At 37.6% G+C, this 17,631-nt stretch overlaps 1 protein-coding gene across 7 annotated transcripts in view; it reads left to right on the forward strand.

Annotated features, from left to right (window-relative positions):
* LOC138939056 (uncharacterized) overlaps positions 1-17,631 on the forward strand; it is a 56,083-nt gene that overhangs the window by 21,357 nt on the left and 17,095 nt on the right. The window contains exon 5 of one of the 7 annotated variants that reach the window (XR_011447785.1): positions 7,415-7,647. The exons of 5 other annotated variants lie outside the window; for them this stretch is intronic. Coding sequence is in view for 1 of the 2 variants with exons in the window: in XM_070306540.1 (XP_070162641.1) it covers positions 7,415-7,424 (10 nt within the window). In the remaining variant the exon portion in view is untranslated. Of the gene's footprint in view, positions 1-7,414; positions 7,864-17,631 lie in introns of those variants that run through there. One more of the 7 variants, XM_070306540.1, reaches the window with a different exon arrangement.

Raw genomic sequence — 17,631 nt, forward strand, 5'->3', positions numbered from 1 at the left:
TCGACGCCTTTTTCTCTCTCGCGGGATCGCATTAATCTTCGCCTCGACTACGCAGCAGACGCGAAGTAATTATTCCCAATTAAATCTCTCACATGCGCTCTCTCAATCGGCATTGATTTTGCATTCAAGCTTCGCAGCAAAGTTTTCGGAAATTAATTTTCTTTTTTACCAAGAATATAATATTATCGGAAGTTATCGGTAACATGTGTAATCGGTCGAAACGAGATGTGAAATCCTTCCCTCCATCTTCGATCATCATCCAGTCGAGTAATGTTTTTCTTTTTCGAATTTTCGTTTCATTTATTTCAATCGATCTGCTTGGAAGCATTCCCACGGTATTGCGCTGCTATATATCCCTTACGGAGAAATGGCGATTAAAGAGGAGGGAGAATTTCAATTTCCCCGTCACTAACCTCGCTTCCATCAATCTCCAGAAGCGCGCTAGCCGAGTGGAAAATGAACCCGATGACTTCTCGCCTACGAAGGTGGACTCGGCGTTTTGTCGAAACTTCAAAGGCTAGTCGATACAATATTTTTGATGCTGATGGATAATATTATATAATGTCCATCTATCATATATTGAATGACAAATATTTATTCACGCGATTAATTATGCAAAGGATCTCGATACTTTTCCTTTCGTTTATGTTCGATTATTAATTGTGTTTGGATATTGTCGAAATTATTCGAAATTCATCCTGCGAAATCTGCGAGATAATTTTATCATAATTAGATCGACAAGACGATTCGACAAGAGATTTATATGGTCAAATGAAGACACCCCGAAAGCGTCGTATGTACCTTGTATATCTCCAGAAGCAATTTTCCGTCATCCCGATGAGTTTTCTTCTTCAAGATAGAACCGGGTTAATGAGAATATAATTTTAGATGTGCGTGGTCTCCACTCGTTTCAGGAGACGACGTTCCCGCCATTTCGCGTTTCACGTCTTCTACATCTCCTTCCTCCCATTCCCTCTGCGTTGTATCCGGTCCTTCCTTCCGGCAATTATTCTCGTCTCGACGTCGCACGGGATAGAGAGAAAGAACTTATTGTTAACGCATTTATTCTGAATTTTCATATTTTTGTAAGCTAATAAATTTAAGTTTTTTGCATTAAACAAATTAAAATATTTCTGAAAATATTCAATGATTCGAAATAATCAATTATCAATCTCTACAGTTTGTATATATTAAATTATTTTCTGGATATGCAAAGTCAATACATGCAAAAAAAAAAGAGAATTTATTTTTTACAAAGCACACAAACACAGTATGAATAAAATATAAAAATATATAATATTTGTATATAGAGAGATCGTAAATTTTTTTTTCTTTCAACATTCTATATATTTTGCAAGGGAGATAAATTTTATTATAAGAAATATCTTATATATGTATATAAATATTAAAGATGTTTATAAAAAAAAAACTTACGTCTCTGTATGCAAGTCATTTAACTCAACGACCGTCGTCAAATCTCTCTTGAAATAAACTTGAGCGTTTGAAATACCGATTGTTCGTGTGTTTCGGCATCAGTGAAATTTCAGCGTCCCCGTCAATTGGCACGCAATTCGAGAATGACGTTGGCCGATTATTAAATGGTGCATCGCGGTCCGCACAATGGCCCGGCACCGACCGCACAGGAAGACTTCTATCACCGTTGATTTAGATTCATTAGGAATTTTATTATTAATTTCGCTAATTGCCGGGTTTGCCGAATTAATTGGGCGCGTCTCGCACCAATTGTTACGTTCTTAAGGACCGATGCACCGTGAAAAATAAAAATTGGGATTGCGTAGAACATACAAGATATTGATAAATAACAGAGTTATAGTAAATGATAAATGTTACATCGACGTGCGACATAGAAGATGAAGGGAAAAGGTATCGGGGGAAAAAAAATTGATATATTTTGTAGACATAAATACATTTTGAGACATATATGAAACGCATGATTATTAAAACAATTAATTATTAATTATAATTAATATATGAATTAATTAAAACAAAAATGTAGGATATAAATTAAATATAATAAATTACATAAATATTATTATGTGTTTGCCTTTGTAAAATTAATACTGGAAGAATTTGATTAAAATTAAGATTAATATTAATATCAAATTGAAATTAATTGACATTGGCCCGGCTATGTTTGAGAAGTAATTTTAATTACTGATTAAAGATTGAACAATCGTAGCAAAGTACAGAATCTCTCATCGAGTAACGAAGATTATTTGATGAAAATATATCGTATCTATCATCTTTCTTTCGTCAAAAATGAAGGCGATAATTACGAAACGAATCTTACAGAATAGCCTAAACGGCCATTGTCGCGAGAAGTAATCCCTCGACTAATCTTGCGGAAGTGTTACGGAAAAAACGCGGCGGTCAGGGACACGATAATTCGATTTGCGAATTGTGCGACCGACGAAGATGGCGCGTGGATATTCTCGATGAGCCCCCGACGCCTCAACAAGTTGTATACATATAATCTGACCCAGATCCCAGGGTCTAAGTGAGGTCTAACACGAGGGAGAAAAGGGGAATCAGGAGGAAGAGGAATACTGAGCGGGAGGGGGCGAAGAAGGAGGTCCGGAGGGTTTCTCAGGAGAGCAGGCAAACAAAATATAACAGCGCGAGTTACAAGGAAAGATCTCTCTCTCTCTCTCTCTCTCTCTCTCTCTCTCTCTCTCTCTCTCTCTCTCTCTCTCTCTCTCTCTCTCTCTCTCTCTCTCTCTCTCTCTCCCTCCCTCTCTCCCTCTCTCCCTCTCTCCCTCTCTCTCCTTTCTTCTCCTCCTCTCGTTCCTCTTGTTCTCTGTCGCTCTCCTTCGCCTCTTCCTCTCTAGAAAGTTGAAGAGGCGGGAGGGAGTATGAACCCTCTTGAAGCATGAATGGATTACGAAGAGCCGTGTTCATTCATTCGCTCCTTGGCGGCCTAGAAACCCACAAAAAGTGTATCTCTCGGTCAGGACCATCGCCATAGTCTATGGTCGCGGACGCGATTTGTACGCCTATCCTTCCCTTCTTCTGCGGATTACGCTCGCGTGCGCTGAGCCTCACGGATTTATTCCCGGAGAACTGATGGAAGAGAAAGAAATAAGGATTAATCCTTCTTTTTGACATATAAGAAAATTTGTGGGCCATTATACCGTAATCGAGTGAAAAATGTTAATTTAAAGGAAACTAAAGATTACTATTTGACAAACACATAGATAATTAAGAACATGATTTTGGAAAGTGACGCATTAAAATGCATTGCTATGATGATAAATCGTTGTGCCGAATTCACGTTTACATAAACTCATATGTACAAAATCATTTACATACAATATTAATTTGTTGAGAAGACCATTTATAATATAAAGACGACAAAGTAGCACCGTCAACGACAACATTGTTGACAACGAGATGAAAGCGGAAGATGAGCACAAGCGCGAGACCTCTCGTCTGACCTTTCTAAAAGTTTCAGATCCCTCGAACGAGAGAGAGAGAGAGAGAGAGAGAGAGAGAGAGAGAGAGAGAGAGAGACGAGGGACTATTTAATGGAGATGGAAAAAGGGAGAACAAGACGCCGGATTCGCGGAGAGTCGTAGCTTTTTGCCTGTCTGAGATGTCGCAGCCGAATGTGCGAAAGGAAGCTCTCTCCCATCATTTCGCGCCTAATTAAAAACGACAGTGACCCACTTATGCCACCTATGCCGATTCTTTTTGCTTACTATTTAATCAGAGCGAGTCGACGTTTGTCGAAAGATACCCGTTGCACGTAAATAGTGACAATCGCAATGAACGATTAAATTTATCGATTTCTTGGAAAAATTTAAATTAAAAAATTTAATTAATTTCATTCATTCTACTCAACTTTACTCGTTGCTACTTTCGAGATTGAGGACAAAATTTTCCAATACTGTACAAAAGAAAATTTAAAGATTGCCGAAAAAAATCAGAATCTTGCTAAAGAAGTTATAAATAGGCATTCGGTAATAGATGTATTTGAGGCTCAAGCCAAATAACGTATCCTTAAAGGGTTAAATACGTCGACTGACCGATGCCGATTACGTTGACCCTGAAAATACCGAAGAGAAGCGTAGTGAAGGAACACTTTTGCGAATCATAGAGATCTTTCGTGATTTTTTTCCACGATGAAAACGATGTAGATATTCCTACATACACATCCCGCGGGAGGTAATTATTATCGGCTGGAAATAGCGAAAGAGAGAGAGAGAGAGAGAGAGGACCACACAGCGCACGGGATCACTGCTGACTTATTATTTCTTAGTGATTTTCTGAATTGCACCGGGCACGAACGCGCGAGCCGATGTCTTCGTGACGTAAACGAGATAATGGGCCCAGCTCGCGTACCCACGATGTAGATATAATGACGACGGTCTTAGGATTATAGTTTGTCCAGTAACTCGCGTCCCTCTGCCCTCGCCGATCCCACCCTACGAACGGGTTAATTGACAATAATAAGAGACAAAACGGGAGTGGAAAAAGCTCGGGGATAATAACGGTGAATTCTCGTAGAGTGATATATACGATACGTAAATCACGATGCGGATTTGAGATGTGGATTATAGAGACGAAATGCGTAGCTAAAGGTAAATGAAAATTTATATCCACAGATATTTACTAGAGATTGCGCGCTCCATACAAAATTATATTACAATTCTGATAATATTTCAAATTGTTGAATAATTTTTTTAAAGCGAGGGTACTTTTTTATATATTTTCTTTTTTATCTACTAAAAAATACAGAAACACAATAAAAGTGACAGAGGAGATGAAAATAAAAACAAGTAAGATTTTTCAAAAATCTACAAGCAACATATAATAGAATGCATCGTGATATTATCGAGAAGAGGGGATGCTCCGCTATTTAAATTGTGTAATCCGTCAATGAGAATTGGAAAGTAAAAAAATTTCGAATTTTAAGAATCCTCGATGCGAACTGGTTTAGCGTAATGATAGCGGCATTATCGGCATAAGCATACAGAATCCCTGGACCACTGGAGAGTATCCCCTTTGTGACATGAAATCGTAACGTTGTGACGATGTCGTTAACGCGCGGGTCCCGGAGTCTCGGGGAACAATCGTCGGTGTCGCGTTTGGAACGGCGGCGACGGGAAGACACACGAAGCTGGGAAAAAGATAAGTACCTGCTGGAAAGGAGCAGGGCTTTTCTCTTTCGTCCGCCATTAGAGCAATTTGAACGTCTTCTCTGTTTCGGGGCGGCAAAAAATGCCGGTGAGTCGTTGCGCTAGACTGAAGAATGATCGGAGAGGCGCCGAACCTGATTCGACTGCTCTTGCTCTCTCTCTCTCTCTCTCTCTCTTTCCCCTCTCCTCCTGCTCGTCTCATCATCCTCAGGCTTTCTCAGGCGATCCACCGTTGTCGCGTCATCCCTCTCCTACTCGCGACGACGCCGTCGTTTCTTCCTGCACCGACATTCGAAAATAGAAACCCATCCCCCATCCCCTCCCCCCGCCTCTCTCTCTCTCTCTCTCTTCGTCTCTCCAACGTCTCTCCCTGGCGCTTCTTCTTTTTCTATGGTTCTTTTTTTTTCTCGACGTTCAACTCGCTCCTCCAGGACTCGTTAGATTCACTCGGGGATTATGTTTCGTGCTATTATAGCTCTCGTGGAAAACACCCGCGCGTCCCCTCACCACCCTACGCTTCTAGTGTTCCTTCCGCGCTGTCGATGTTACTCCTCTTCTTCGGCTATCGATTTATCGATCTCTTCTCTTGAGGATCTCTTCGGCGCGAGATAAGACATCTGGCATGTCCACAGCTCTCTTTTACAAAGACAAAGTATCCTCGTGAAAGCGACACATGAATATTTATTAAATGCGCACCAATTAAATTTGTCTTAATAAAATTATAGAACAGACGTATTAACGCAAAAAAATATAAAGCGATCCACAAGAACAATTTTTTTTTCCAGATGAAAATTAAAAACGATTACATATGTGTGTTGCAATACTCAATTTAAACAAACAATGACAATTAAAATATTTTATTTATTTCTAAATATATTTAAAAAATAATAGCAATATTGAATCGATGCTTTTTGAAAAAAAAAAAAAAAAAAAAAAAAAAAAAAAAAAAAGATACATAAAGATCAAAGGATATGATTTTACAGAAGAGCATTTAAAATATTTCTTCTTTATTCTTCTTTTATACGTTCAACATCTTTCTTTAGAAATTTAGATGTACTCAAAAATCATTTTATATAACTGGAAATATTTAGAAAATTGTCTATTTCTTTAAAAAAAATAAAAAAAATAGATATTTTGATCATTTTCAAATGTACTCGTCTGCTTAAAAAAAATAATTAGCTCGTCTTTTAATACAATAATCTGTTTTATTTATCTCATTTACTATAAAAAAAAAAAAGAAACTAGATATTAATAGTCGCTTGTGTATCTTTCTCGAATATCTAAATAAATACCTAAATAAATTGCGTTTGCGGATAATACGGCGATATACGCGCGTTGTTCGCGTCGAAAGCGTTAATACGGTATCAAAATCCGCATACCTCGAATTATTTCGTGGTAGGGGGAAACTGAGGAGCGAGGGGGCACGAGAGCATTAATTTCGGAGATGTGCAACGGCACGGCGCAAAAAGGAAATCGCGAGACGCGCCGCAGCGCGTCGGATCCTCTACGTGGGATCAGGTATATCCTTGGTACGGGAGCTATCCGTCTCGGTCTCTCCGCTGAATGTTAGAAGATATATTACGCTCCCTCGAAGAGGGTGGTAACACTTGTTTGATTCAATTCCAGGAACACGCACGAAGCCGACCGCTCAATTTTTCTTCCGCCCGGGGAAGTTGCGATGCAACTACTTATCACGTGGTCCGCGAATATGTGTGTATATATATATATATAGAAGTGTTTGTATGTGTGTGTGTGTATGTGTGTGTACACATACGTCAGCGCTTTACGAATCCGGAGTTGTTACCGAAGCTTGATGAGCGCGCATTTAAGAATTATCCATGAGAATTTCCGCAATATAATGATCGTTTCACTCGGAAGAATAATCTACCGTAAAAACTTAATCGCGTAAAGATATGCAGGATTCGTTTTAAATTTCGTTGGCGATTATGAAAAAGAAGCTGCGATAAATCCTGCGGTTGAATCGAAATCTTGAATTCTTGTTGTCTTGAAACGGTCTTCGAACACGAACACTTGTCCGCTTGATTTTTATGACAATTTGAAAAATTTCTTTTACACCTCGTATAATTTCTCCGATATTATTATTCTGTTAAAATTTTTCTTAAATATTCATAATTAAAATTATTTAAAATTATTTGTGTAAGATTTTTCCGCATTTTACTTTATATTTTTGTATATTTTATACAATTATATTTCTTTATACTATAATAAATGTCTATCTCTCTCGTTTCTCGTAGAGTTATGTAAATCATTCACGGATAGTCCTTATACCGTATTCACAAAGCGAGAAGTACAGCCTGAGGTAAACAAGATGTCGTAGCTCCGATCGAAGAAACTATCCGCTACTCTGTAACTTTGACGCGATGCGCACAGGCGGATGCAATAGGCCATCGAACCAACGATGCACCTAACCTGTTGCAATAAAATTCCCCGTCTACCTGGCCAAGGGAGAGAAACGGGGTTAGATAAGGTAAGTGGCGGTCTCTCACCAGGGCGTTTGTATTTCATTTCATAATGAGGACGCTAGGCGAGGACTACCTGCGAGATCCGTGCAGTAAAGCAAAGCCGATGGAATGCGGAAGGAATAGAAGATTGCACTTTGAATGTGGGAAAATGTTTTTTTATCAAAAATATATTTTATTAGAAGTGTATGACTTTTTATATCAAGTCTGAGTTCTCGTAGATTGTATTTTTACAGTGAAATTTTTCGGTCGGAAGTTATAAATTTTATTTGAACGATAAAGTGCGAAGATAGATAGTTTAATTTCTTTAATCAAATTCCTTTGGACCAAACGAATGAGCATAAACGAATGTCAGTATAAACGAGTGAGAAATGGTTACTTATTTATTTTCCAAAAAAAAAAAAAAAAAAAAATTCTTTTAGATAATTTTTTTATAAAATCATTGAGTAACGTTCTTTTTCACTGATATATTTGATTACGGATCGATATTCACTGATTCGCGTAAAAAGAGAAAGCAAAGGGAAGAAAGAAAGATTTAGGGATGACAGACAAAGACGTGCGGGCATCTATAAGAAAGTGAGGCAAAAGTTGTCGCGGTTTAAGGTCCGCACGCGCGTTAGTCCCGATTATGTGTTCCGAAAAAAGGACCTTTAGGAAAGAAGAACGAGGTAGAGGCAGGTAGGGAGGGAGGGAGGGGGTGGAAGGATCCCAGGAAGGAAAGAAAACGGAACGTGGCGGCCGAAAGAAGGAAGGAAGCCCCGGCTTTAATTCCTGCTATTATTGAAATACGCAACCGCCACGTGCCGAGGGACGACGGGGTTCTTCTTCCTCTGCCCCCGTTCGATAACCCTCCCCCTTCCCTTCTTTAACCATGAACAACCGGAACGTCCCTTTCGGCGCATCTCACGCGAAAAAGTAAAATGCAGCCGACGGGTCGGACGCGAGACCTGCCGCAACAGAAATTTGTGAGTCGATCGTATGAGGGGTAAGCTCGTATCGTGTCTTATCACCATTCCTAGAGGGGTGAGACGAAAAGCGAAATAAGAATCGATAAGAGAATGAAATCAAAAATTATTTCTTCTCTTCAACGTTATTTGTTTCTCCCAAGCAAGAAATACAATCTTTACAATAGAAAAGATCATATTTTACCAGAGTATCTTCTTTCTTCTACTCTTGGTTGTGTATTTGACGGAATAATTTCTTCGGAATTTTTTCTTTATATTCTATCGGTAGAAACTGATAATGACACCGCGTTTTATCAACGTAAACAAAATATTTTATCAACAACGCTAGACAATAGATTAGAATTGATTTACAAGACGCATCATTTATCAGAGTTGGAAGATATATTCGTGTCTCGCTTCAAGTTACAAACAGTCAGATCCGACAAGTCAGTAAACAATAAGACAAATCGTGTATCTATATAAGCAGTTTACTTAAATTTGAGAGTATCTTACATAAAAAGATGCTATTCTGCCAATTAAGAGATAACATCTTTGATAGCCATAATAAAAAAAAATATTAATATCTATACCTATTTATATACCTATATTAAATGATTTAAATATTTAAAATTTAATGCACACGATAAAGTTTTTTTACATTAATTTTGCGATTCTCTTTTATCTTTACATAATCATATAATATATGAAGAAAGATTTATATATAAAATATATTAAATATACAATACAAATATATTAGATGCATATCTTGCAAAAAAGTTTAATAAAAGTTTATAACATCGAAACTACACCTTTGGATCAATAAACACGCGTGTATCCTCGATGTCGCGCGTCTCACTCCCCAAGACAGTAATTAGCATAAATATATTAATGACAGTCTTTAGAGTCGCTCACTGACGGTTCGCGAAACCGCTAATGACAGCGCTCGGCGGTCGGCCAAGTGTTAAAGATGCAGATCTCCTTGGTGTGTGCGGCGCACGTTTTATATCTAAATCCTCCGCTCACGCACGGGGTACGAACACACATACCCCGCGTTACAACAGCGGGATGCAAAACAAATTGGCGAGATCATGGCGATTGCGACGAAATTATATGTACCGATCGCCGACTTGAGTGCCCGTGTACACACTCTCGTATACGCGGCATGCAAATGCGACAGATCGTATACAGTAAAATCGGGTGATGGTGGTGGTGGTGGCCCGGTGGCTCGTAATATCGCGGTTATTATCGCGACGACGGTGTCGTCGTCGTCGTCGTCTCTTTCCCTCCGGGCTCGAAAGCCGCGAACTCACCTTGCGCAAACACCTGCGACGTCGATCGTTTTATACGCGTGATTTATAATCACGCCCTTCACCCCCTCCCAGCGGGAAATACTGCACCGTAATCTTCATTCATGAACGTCATCGTGCGTACATGTACGCGCGTGCGACTTCCGAAGTTAAGGGGACGTTAAAATCGTTCGCGAAAATTAATATACGAGACAGAACAAACTCGAGAAAGAGGGAAAAGAAAACCTGTCGCATTACAGGTGATTGCTTTCAGTCACAGGGTAATTTCAATATTTTTTAAATTACGTAATTAACAGACAGAGCGAGTACGATTGATGATGTTTGATTGTTTTGATTTGATTTTGCAATTGAAAACAGAGAGGGAAAATACAGACGAGCAATATTTAAAGCAAATAAAACGCGCTGAATTTTATTAATTATGTCATAATTGACAATCTTAACGCAAATAAGATGATAGTTTTTTAAATATATGTATATGTATCTATCATATGCATCCTTCTCTCTCTCTCTCTCTCTCTCTTTCTTTCTACGAAAAATGTAAAATGCAAGAAACGATTCTCTATCTCTCGTGAGAGGAGAGGATGTTTAATTTACCTTTCGCGGATAATCTCATACGAGATCTCGGCGAATATTTTCGCGTGGCATCCTCTTCAGGTTTTTATTCGTGTCGCTATTATTCCCGTAATTAAACATTATAAGCCAATTAATAATCGAACGCGAAACGCGCGCCAGAGAGTCTGGATGTAATTACAGAGGATGAATTATTCCACGTCGAACGAATTACTCGATGCATAATTCCCGGCGCGCTTCATAAATTCGATTAAAATCCGGCCGTAAAGCACCCAGGTACGTCCTTCGCGTGTTGGTGCTGCTGCGTCTGATGGATGTCGCGGCCCCTTCCCACGATGGGAGCGAGGGATGTTTTCTAGAATCGCTAAAGTTACAGAATAGAGCGTTTTACGAACGACAATCTACACTCCTGACGACTTCTCGGCGACCTATGCAAGCTTCGAATGCATATCAAGTTATCTCCGTGTTTAAACTAATCTTCGCAAGTAAGTAAGTAAGCAACAGTTAGTTTAACGCTACAAATGTGTATAAGTAAATGATATACAAGAAGGGTATTAAAAGAATTGATATGGATCTCGTAAACCGACTCGTGTATCACTGTTTCAACAAGTTTTATCAGAACTTAGTGTACCTAATTAGTTTACGTCTAAAGAGTATAATTTATATATTTGTTGAGATATCCGTCTCTCTCTCTCTCTCTCTCTCTTTCTCTCGTCCTTAAATTTTTATCAAGAGTTCTCGAGGTTTAGAAATATTTTTCCTCTGACTTTTTTTTTTTTAACAAATAATATAAATTAAATAACAAACTATTTCTTTAACAATATCACGCCATTCTACATGTTTCTAAATTTCTAAATCCGTTATACATATTCGCGTATATCCTTTCTACCACGATTTTTATCAGATTTCTGTAGCCTTTAGTGATTGTATGTCGCTTTTATGAATCAATGATTGACACTTCAATTTTTACTCGCTTTTAAAAGAAGATAAAAAATACGAAACAATATTATTTATCGAAAAACTCCAATAAATATGAAACTGGAGCACATTCGATATCTTACTTTCGTTCATCGTCAATATAGTCATCTTGCGTCACCTGACACGGGAAGTGATGACTCGACGAATGGGAAAGGGACCCCGTTCGGTATATAAATCCAATAGCTCCGGGAGGTACAAGCTCGAGGCGCACAAGCATCTGTCTCATTACGGGGGATTCATTACGGCGAGGAGGGGGAGGCGCGGTGTTACGTCGCTCTCGTTGTCGTAACTCTTATGAATAATAACGGCGCCGACGTCGTAAACGGCACTTTATGATGTATCAGTTAATAGTCGTCTCTCTCTCTCTCTCTTTCTCTCTCTCTCTAGAAGGCGTTTGCGCTCTCGCAAGCGGCAATCGCCGGCGCCCGTATATTTTATTCATGAACCGCGAGCGCGCGCGCGCGCGAAACGCACCGCGATTAGGCGGGATACCCGTGAAATCGGTTACTCGACGTAATCCGACGACGACATATTTATATCCCGAGAGATGAGAGAGTCCGCATATTCTCCGTTTATTCGATCAATCTCTCCATCGCTCTACTCCGAGTTTCATCACGCTTAACGAATTTGTACGGGATTTTCACGCGATCGCGTAGTCGAGTCTAATCGCGAACGGTTAGAATAAAAGCTGCATTGGAAAAGATAATTTGATTAAAAGAGCGAGGTATTTGAGGTGAGATAACGCGTCGCCAGTGCTTTTATTCGTTAATATTTTGTCGTTCCTTTTGTATTCCCTTTGATTAAGACGCCCGTTATATTATTCCACGCGAGGTATTCTCCGATATAAGGAGGCATTGAATAAAACATTACATTAAATCACGAACATCGGTGAGATCGGGTAAATTATCGGAGCGTGTTCACGCGATTGAGATTCGTCGGTAATCGTACGATAAATCAGCGACCACCCAGCGTACCACAGACCGTCTCCTGTTATGCTCGAGGATAATAATTCGAAACAATGTCCTTCTAATTGGCGGCTGAGTATTGACGTGCCGCCGATAATTAATATTCTTAACGAAATGAATGGCGAGGAAGGGGGGGGGGGGAGGGAGGGTAAGGCAGGGGAGGGAGGATGGGGGATGGAGAAGTCACCGGAATCGTCTAATTGTTGCTGCGCCATGTAAAATGAATACTTGCGAGCCCGGAGAACTGGATGTGGATAAGGTAAATATCCTCCCGGCGTCCTGCTATCATTATTGCTGGCCAGTACTGTTATTATCTTCACGATAACATGTAATGAATGAGAGAAAACGACCGTGCCATTATCGATAATTTCCTCTCTCTCTCTCTCTCTCTCTCTATCTCTCAGCTGCATCGTGTATCTTTAATGTCCTTGCTTAGGCGGTTTTCTAATATCGCTGTGAACTATATACGCTCGGAGAGTCGACCGCGTTTTTCGAAAATAAGATTATCTCTACTATGACATTATGTCTTTGCAATATTCTCGTTGAGAGAATATATATATGCATATGTATTTCTTTTACTTTCATTAATTTAATTAATCTAAAAAATTGTAAAATAAAAATTTTAAATAATTATATTTAATTAATAAAAATACAAGAAACACACACACACACACATACATATATATTATATACAATATATATATATATATAAGAAAAAAGACATATATGTATATAAGAAAATAGATTTTAAAATTAAATCTGCGATTAAAAGAAATTTTGAAGTTCTCTCTCTCTCTCTTGAGATGAAGTTTATATAAAAGAGATCTCTCAAGAAGAAGAAAAGGAAGAAGATGAAAGGGTTACGAAGATAACTCAGGTTTTTTTTCTCACGCACTCCCTTGATTTGAAATCTCCTTATGTCTGCAGTATAACGGATATCTCTCGGAAAATAGAGGAAACTGCATGTAGAGGAGAAATCGACCGAGGGAACTTCGCGGCGTTCCAATGGAGTGAAACTCGAACTCGACGGAGGTGGCTCCGATCTTTGTCGGTTGAAATCGTTCATTTCCCAGGGCGATCCGAGACGATTCGGCCCCCGTATCTAGTTACGCGGTCTTCAACAAGTTGGAACAATTCTCTCTCCCTCCCTCCCCCCTTTTTCTCCGCTTCTGCTCCACTTTCCGAAATGAATATTTTCACTCGGAGAAAGATCGTGTTTTCTATCACAATCGCGATAAGAACATTGCGTATTTTTTTTATTCGACAACTAACGGTGGTTAAATTTTTATCGAAGTTAAATAGAAATTTATTAATTTTATTTTCTAATAAAAGTTTCCGTGGTCATGTACCTTAACATTCTTACATTGCTCTCGAATTTCAACTATGACTATAAACAAGGTTGAGTTACACCGTACATCTCGTTTATATCTTTATTGTTTTAAAACGAATTTAATAACTATATAATTTATGAAAATTTTTTTCTCTTTCCTCTAAAACATTCATTCTATAGATATGTCTAATCTATAACAAGTATATATCTTTTCATATATTCTTAAAATATATGCTTTGATCGGAACGTGAAAGTAAAACAAGGTGTTAGTCATAGATGATGAAATGATCAAGCATATAAATCGATTCGATCCCGTATAGGAATTAACATTCGACACAAGCTTGTCAGACATTTTAACAACCGGAAATCGCAGTCATGTTCTCATCCTGCTTCCTCGATCTTTCTTCACCGCTTTTCCCCTCTCACTTTCGCACGAACGTCGTTCATATCCGTTCATCTCTTTCTCTCCTCTTCTATCCTCTCGTTGCGATACGAAAAGTTGCGTAGCAGAGCAGTGAATCTCCAGCGCGTTTGTGCGGTTCGTCATTATAGACGGTGACTCAGAGAGCGAAACCAGTTTTCGTCGCGTCGTGCATCTTCTTTTTCTGCGCTACGCGGTATATATGTATGTAACAATTTTTAATATTCCAAAGTCAGAAATCCTGAGATATGAAAAATTCGTACGTGAAATTCGAGTCGATAATATCGAGAAAGCGAAAGAGAACGTTCATCGTCGTACATGATACATGGTACTATTTTAAATTTTGTAATATAGAGCAAACTTGCTTAAATGGCATACCTTTTTGAAAAAAGTCATATATTTAAAAAGAATATATTATTTTAAATATAATATATTAAACTTATTCACACACACACAAAATATAATATATTTTTAAATATATTAAAAAGAAACACTTAGTTAGTGTTTTAGATTTGGAAAATAATTATATTTAAAAAAGTTTAATATTATAAATACATATATACTTAAATATTTATTTAAATACTTTTCTTATACAAGATGTAAAAAAAAAAACAGTTGGGACTACACAACAACATTGTATGACTATTGGGACACACGCTGGGGCATTGATTTCCTAATAGCGTATCCGGAAGCAAGATAAGATAAAGAATCTTTTACGTTTACATCCATAGCAAGTCTTTCAATCTTTAATTTATATCACGATAATTATTCGCCGGAGAACAAATGGTAAAAAATTATTCGATTTGGTTTGGTCCATAAAATACATTGTTAAAATAGCGTATCAATCTTTTGTTTGCATCCTGTATATATATATATATATATATATGTAAGTCACATGTGTATATAGATTTTTTGAAAATCCACCACTGGATTTATCTGTGTCTATTGTTTGCATGACATATCTTTCCATTCTGTATTTCCGTCAACAAGCCACAAAACGTTTCTTATTGATATCAATAATAGCTTTAAAAAATATAATCTTTACTTAATTTTTTAATTTCATTTCTTTTGCATTATTCTTTAAAAATATAAATAAAATATTTTTTCCAGTTAATCATACAAATGTGTTGCTTTTCTAAAGTTTTCAAATCAATCTATTAAATGCCAAAAATTAAGAGAACGCGCTAAATGATAGTCTTTAATCATACTTTTAATCAAGAAAAATTGACAGCCAAGTTTCAAGATATCTGTAATACGTAGCCTGTAAAAACTCTGTACATATCTGTTTCGATAAGTAGAAAAATATTTCGAGAAAGTCTATAAAAATATAAGAAAATATTTTTTTATTGTAGTTTTATTATACAAAATACAATAAATTGTAATTTATTGCTTTTTGTGTTTGTGTGTACATATGAGAATATATTTACCTTATATGGTATATATTGAAAAATATATATTTTTCTGTGTCTTGTGTACATCTTTTTTAAATGATCGTATATAAAGAAAAATACATATATAGCCGCGGTACATCAAAGAACATTGTAAAAATGTGAAAGTTAGTCTTTTGTTGCCTATCGAACAGAATGCATCTCGTCGTCTCATAAAATACATCTGAAGAAAAAAAAAAAATACAATTAAGACAATTTACGAAGAATTAAGCAAAGAAAATCAGCTTGAACGATATCTATAGACAGTTTTGATCAAAATAACGAAAATCTCAACGCTATCCTATGGGAAATTCAAAGATAATGCTTAGCTGTATCTTCATTATTAAAATGACGGCATATATAACTATAATCTTATTTAATGATGGACGTACGGGTATATGAAGATGAAAGTAATGAAGATCAACATTGAATGCACACTACATCGTATACGCGGGGTGCCAGACTCAACACGCCACACGCGAGACATCAACGAGTTTCGAGAAAAAAATTTATTTGCAAATAAAATACTAATTTAACTGCAAGAATTGCTATACACATGTTCAGATCAACCATTTGATCTGAGAAAGCTTTTTTCTGACAATTAATAACTTCATTAACAATTACTTTTACAATCAACTTTTTTACTCAAATTGTTGTTCACTGTATATTCTATCATTAAAAAAAAAAAAAAAAAAAATAATTTTTTTTTTTTTAAATTTACACATGACAATTTTCTAAAGAAAATTGCCGAGGATATCTTTCACTCGGTTACACCGATCTCTAATTCTTGAAGTCAGAAAATGTGTTGCTGGAATTTGGCAGATGCGCCTTCCTCCTCTCTCCTCTCCGGTCCACCTTATGAAATGAAAAACTGTCATAATGTCGACGACGCGATAAGAATTTGGACTGCAGAGAATAAAATTCGGAATTTATTCGCGCGATCATGAAACTTTACGATCGCGAGGAAATATTATGCATAAGTGTAGCTTCGGATTCTCTGTTTATGGCGCGGATCGGAATTCTTACCGCGTGTATTCCTCCGTCCACGTCTCCTCTCCCCCCCCCCACCCCCCCCCCAGAAAGTAGCATCGCGATTAATATAACGGTGATGGGGGAGGAGGGAGAGAGGGAGGAAAGCTTATACAGCCGCGGCGCACACTTGCCGCGGCGAGAGAATATTATCATCTTAAATGCAAATATAATTTCGTATAAGGAGCATCGTTATTTCTCGATCTCTGTGGTCGAAGCGACCACGCGGTGGCCGCGCGTGGTTTTCTTAAGAGCACTTTCTTCTTAATTTCTATCGTCTTCTTTGTTACCCCTCGATTAACGCCACGACATTTTATCGCCCGAGGCGAGTAGGCGTTACGAGATTATAAGGCATCTCGTAATACGATTCTCGAAACTTTTTATTTTTTATTATCTCACTCCGCGTATTTTTGTTATATATATATATATAAAATATCTAATCTTAGAGGATTAATATATTTTATGATTTTTTCCAATACGACGATTTTTTTATCGTATATTTTTGAAATTTTTTTTCGAAAACATAATTATTCGATAATAATATTCATACAATAATAATATTTATATTTATATTTTTCTCTCTCTCTCTCTCTCTCTCGCTATTTCTGAGTGAGAGTATATTTAATCATCCTTTATTTTTGAATCAAATTTGAGATCAGTGAGAAAATAATTTTTTTTTTTTTTTTGTGTTATTCTATAGATCGCCTCGTGTTTTTTTTTTTTAATCCAAATAGTTCTGCTAAAAACAAAAGATATGAAGAAAATTCACAAACAATTTTCCATCCTCGTCTGATTCGAGAGCATACCCGACGGTCATAGTTCATAATGCGCGTACGCGAGATCAAGGGTTAATTCAGGAATGCGCTCGCGCGCGGGATGCGCGGTCACGGTATTGCTTATTAGTTAAAAACGACAGCGGTCATAACTCTCGAGGCTCTTGTAATACGTCAAACGTCGGAAAGCACCGGTAGTTGGCGGCGCTCGCTCCATTAATAATCTAACGCTCGGTCGGCCGGAGCTA

This window comes from Polyergus mexicanus, unplaced genomic scaffold (genome assembly GCF_030449975.1).
Source record: "Polyergus mexicanus isolate NDT 795.1 unplaced genomic scaffold, iyPolMexi1.0 SCAF_13, whole genome shotgun sequence".
In the NCBI taxonomy this organism is placed as follows: Eukaryota; Metazoa; Arthropoda; class Insecta; order Hymenoptera; family Formicidae; genus Polyergus; species Polyergus mexicanus.